At 33.5% G+C, this 4,960-nt stretch overlaps 1 protein-coding gene across 1 annotated transcript; it reads left to right on the top strand.

Annotated features, from left to right (window-relative positions):
- The first annotated feature begins 1,457 nt into the window (after nt 1-1,457).
- Nucleotides 1,458-2,724, top strand: LOC107819656 (zinc finger protein ZAT5-like). The gene has a single exon (XM_016645789.2). It carries the CDS (start codon nt 1,697-1,699, stop codon nt 2,564-2,566), a length of 870 nt encoding a protein of 289 aa, XP_016501275.1. The 5' UTR covers nt 1,458-1,696; the 3' UTR covers nt 2,567-2,724.
- The last annotated feature ends 2,236 nt before the right edge of the window (nt 2,725-4,960 follow it).

Here is a 4,960-nt window from a genome sequence, read left to right as displayed (position 1 = left end):
TAGTGGTTTAAAGGATACAAAACGATAAATTAGATTGCAATTGAAAAAAATAACGATAAATTAACTGCAAACCACATGAATTGGGTGACTTTAGAGTAGGGAAGCAAGTCACCCTTGAGTTGAATGCACTTTTATTGACACAAAGATACTAAAAAGTAAGAACTTAATTAGAGAATGTATTGCTTATCAGTACATGTTACAATGTTCCTAATGAATTGTCAAGTCCCCTTTATATATTAGGGAAGACCTACCTTTTAAGGTATTATTTTATTGGGCAAAAGTCCTTGATTTGTTGACCGTTGGTTTCCTTTTTGAGTCGTTCCGTGATTTCTGCCATAATGATTGGTCAATTGCGAGAATTGCAGACCACTGTCGGATGAGTTGGCAAAGCTTTCTTCGAGACCGTTAGAAACAGGACCGGTTACGCCTTCGGTAAACTTGAGGACAAATCTGATGGTTTCGATGACTAATTTTGACAATGCTTTGGGTTCGATCTCAATCACCATATTTCGATCTTGGCTGATTGTGTTGGACGTTAGATCGATCTTCTAGCTCGACTTTACCCGATCACAGATATTTCGACCCTGGCCTAATCAAGGAGTTTTGAAAGCTCGATCAAATATCGAGCTCGGTTTTACCCGTATACAGTAGTACATTGGGAGGTGAGAGAGGGGGGAAAGGGATGCTATATATGCCACTAATAGGGTTGAACTAGGAGCGAAGCTAGAAGCCTGGCTGTTGCATAGTAATTTTTGCTCAAACAGTTTATTTGTTTAATAATAATTCATTAAATATTAAATTTAAAACCCAGTTATTAACACCTGAGATATCATTTTAAAATTTATAACCCATAAAATTAAAATCTTGGCTTTGTCTCGGGTTTTAACCATCCACAAGTGAGCAAACACTCGACCTCATATCTTTAATATATTTTTACATGAGAAACTCGTCATTTGGAACAATTAAGATTCAATTCTCATCCAACTCTTTCATATTTGTTTCTCTGATGTACTTCGACCTTTAGTTATTCAGAATTATTATTATTTTAAATAGTGAAAAATAGTGTGTTTCCATAAGTAAGCCAATCATACTTATGCAATGGGCAATTGACTTCAAGCAAGTTCTTAAAGACAACTAAAAGGTTGCAAATTATTAGTAATAATGATTATATAAAAAAAAAATGCTTCAAACGATGAAGCTAACCAAAAGGGAATGAAAAGAGGGATTTTTTTTTCTATTTTATTGTATGTTTTATTTTAATTTATTGAAGGGGAAAATATGTGGTGCCAGGCTTGCACTCCAATCCTCCACAAGGTATATCGTTGGCATAAAGTAATGGGTTTGCTTCAAAGCCAACCGAATCTTACTCCTTTCCTCATTACATTCCATCTTCTCCATCTCTACATATATATACATATAATCACTTTATATTATAATATATATATAACTTGCAAAGTTTGTAAGTGCAAGAAAACAGTGAATATTTTCAAGATTACTATTCACGGGCGGCTTCTTTTTATCATTTTACCTAAAAACTCCTCCTATTAAAAACCATTCACTACCACTTCTCAAAAAAACATATATAAACACTCACTGTATTACATCGTTTTCTCCATCTTTGAAAAAAACTTCCCTTTGCCCTTTTTTCCTTTTGTTTCTTTTTCCCTATCTCTTGAAAAGGTTTAGTGTACTTTGAATGATACTAGAAAACAAAGAGTATAGTATGGAATTCGTTCAAATGCAAGAAAATGTTGATCATCATATGAATATGGTGATCAAAAGAAGGCGGACTAAGCGACCTAGACCGCCTTCTCCTCTTGCTTTAACAATTGCTACTAGCTCTTGTAGCACCGTGGAAGGCGCTGGTGGTGATGGTGGTGGTGAATTGGATGGACACGTGGCGAACTCGTCGTCACTTTCCAATTGTGGGATTGATCAATTTGCCAAAAATTCGGAAGAAGAAGAAGATATGGCTAATTGTTTGATTCTTTTAGCACAAGGCCATAACCAAAAGTCACAATCCTCTTCATTGGATGTTTTTCAATGCAAAACATGCAACCGTTGCTTCTCTTCGTTTCAAGCACTTGGTGGTCATAGAGCAAGTCATAAAAAGCCAAAATCAACAACCCAAGAAGAGATCAAGAATTCAAAGCCAATTGAACAAGTTGCCACTTGTTTGAAATTGAATGAGGATCATGTCACAACTTTATCACTTCAAATCCCGAGCAACAATAATAATAACAACAACAATAACAACAGCAACAACAAGAACAAGACTAGGGTACACGAATGTTCGATATGTGGAGCAGAATTTACTTCAGGACAAGCATTAGGTGGTCACATGAGAAGACATAGGCCATTGCCAAATAGTATTACAATTGCAGCAAGTAGTACTAGCAATGAAGAATCTCATGATCAAACGAAAAGCACAAGGAATTTCTTGTCATTGGATCTTAACCTACCGGCGCCGGAAGACGATCACCGGGAAATGACGAAATTTTCCTTTGCTTCAAAAGAACAAGTCATCGTCTTCTCAGCTTCTCCTTTAGTTGACTGCCATTACTAAATCATCAACATTCAACACCCTTTATTTTAATTATTTTTTTGCATTTTTTTCTTTTCTTCAATTATTGCAGCCATGACATTAATTGTGAATTGTTAACACTTATTTTTATTATTATACATTCAACAATAATTTGATTGATAGACATAATTCTTTGATTACATTGTTAATTATATTTCTTGTCTGGTTTGTATCTTTGAGTAAGGGGTTTATTTTACTCCCATGTTTTGGTCTCTGATCCAAGAAAAGTAAAATATCGATCCCTATATATGATCTGGCTTTCCCCATATTCTTTACTTTTCTCATGTGTTTTCTAGTAAAAGTAGAACACCCGAAGAAGCGCAGGAAAAAAAAATCAATTAATTATTTTTCCTGCAAACTTAAAGCTTTTATGGCCTTATCAATGTAAATTGATTTGTGATATATAGCAGGTTAGCAACTTTATTTTTCAGGCTAGGTCTACAGTTATTTTTAGGTGACTTAGCGGTGTAAATAATATTCTTTTACATTGTCAATCTATAATAGTTAAACTCTTCTGAAAATAGGAACATATTTAATATAAATATTTTATACAATCTTTTGGTTATATACATTAACTAGTCGAAAGCAAGATCATGTGCCTTGTCTTTTATATATATATTTCTCTTTTACTATCTTTGGGGGTGGGGGAGGAAAAGGAGGATTATGAGTAAGGAAGATTTTGAGAATGGTAAAGAACCATGAGCTGCTCACAACCAAAAGTGGTAGATTAGGTTATTTTCCTGTTTCATTCACAAGAAAAGTTATAGCTAAAGGCTAAAGCTTACAAATTTAAGGGTATATTACTATAGCTGGATCTTTCATTTCCTTTATGGATAGTACCTATATATCTTGTACGCATGATCACTCTAACATGCCTTAATGCGCAATTTATTGAAGAGTTAATGAGAAGGAAAAAAAAGAAGAAAATTACAACAAAAAAAAAAAGAAGAAGGTCTACACTCTAGATAATATATATACTCATGAAGGTAAGCACACGTCCTTCTATTCAAAACCAAAAATTACTGGTTAGGAACATTACAAGTAATATAATGTAATCAAAGGCCGATGCATGATTTGAAGGTGGCGGGGCACATGAGTGAATGCTTAACTAGTGCTCCATCAAACTCTTGATCTTAATGGTACAGGCAAAATGTATAACCTTTCTCAACATGTATGCGCATAAATATTTGGAATTTTTGTCGAGATTAACAGGGTCTGATGACCCCTCTTTTTAGTCCATAGGCCTGCCTCTGACTGTAATGATTTTAGGTTTTATTCATTGATACTTGCAAAAACAAATTTATTTGATGAGGTAATTTAAAATCAAGAAAGTAACATGTAATACAGTAAGATTTCTCTATAACAATCATCCTCGTTAACATCGCTTTACTATAACAACTATGTTTTCTTTGGAACTAAATTTTTATGTTATATTATAATATATATTTTCTATAACAACAATTTATTATATCACATCAAAAAGATATCGAAACAAACTAGGCTGATATAAAAAATTTTAACGGTAGTTTATAACAAAATGGGGTTACAACTAGGAAGCTAATCTTGTTTACAGTATGAGTAAGGCATCTTTGGGTAGGCGGTGGGTAGAGGAAGCGGTAATGGCAAGCAATTGAAAAGAATTTGGAAAAATTCTTTTGTTGTATGCCTTTTTGGTAGCGGCTCGTGATATATACCACTAGGCTATAGCTTGGCTATAGAGGACTTATGACTAACTTGTTTGGCATTTATCTTTATGCATATAATGCAGAACTGGAACTTAGCTGTTGAAAACTAATTTCATCACATTGCTTGAGACAGAAATTACACATATAAGGGAGAAAAACATGGGCACGATATCACATATGGAACATATTTTCTGCTAATTTTCCATAATTTCCTGGTACATTGGTGCTGTGGTTTTAGTATATATAATTGATATATTCTTTGCCGATTGTTTATCAGAAATAACCTCTATACCTCACCTAAAGTAGAGGTAAGGTCCGCATACACCCTACATTCCGCAATTCCCACTTATGAGATCAATGTTATTGTTATTTATTTTTTTTTTTTTTGTAATTGATACACAGCTCATTGAATATTGAATGTTGTCTCTGTTTTTTATTTGTATATGTTGCACTCACTCTTTCATTATGCATGTCTCTCTTATTATTGCTTATGCAAAGAGGCCACTTCATACGTTGTCCAGTGGTATAGGCAGAGCCAGGATTTGATTTTTATTAATTCTGAATTTATAATTTATAGTTCGTTTTATTTATTGGGTTCGCCATGAAACAATAATAATATTTAATAAATCTCCTAATACAAATACTAAATCTAAGCAAAAACTATTAGGTTCGCCAAATCTTATACTTAATA

The sequence above is a fragment of the Nicotiana tabacum genome, chromosome 2 (assembly GCF_000715075.1).
Source record: "Nicotiana tabacum cultivar K326 chromosome 2, ASM71507v2, whole genome shotgun sequence".
Lineage (NCBI taxonomy): Eukaryota > Viridiplantae > Streptophyta > Magnoliopsida > Solanales > Solanaceae > Nicotiana > Nicotiana tabacum.
This window is presented reverse-complemented; position numbering and strand designations above follow the sequence as displayed.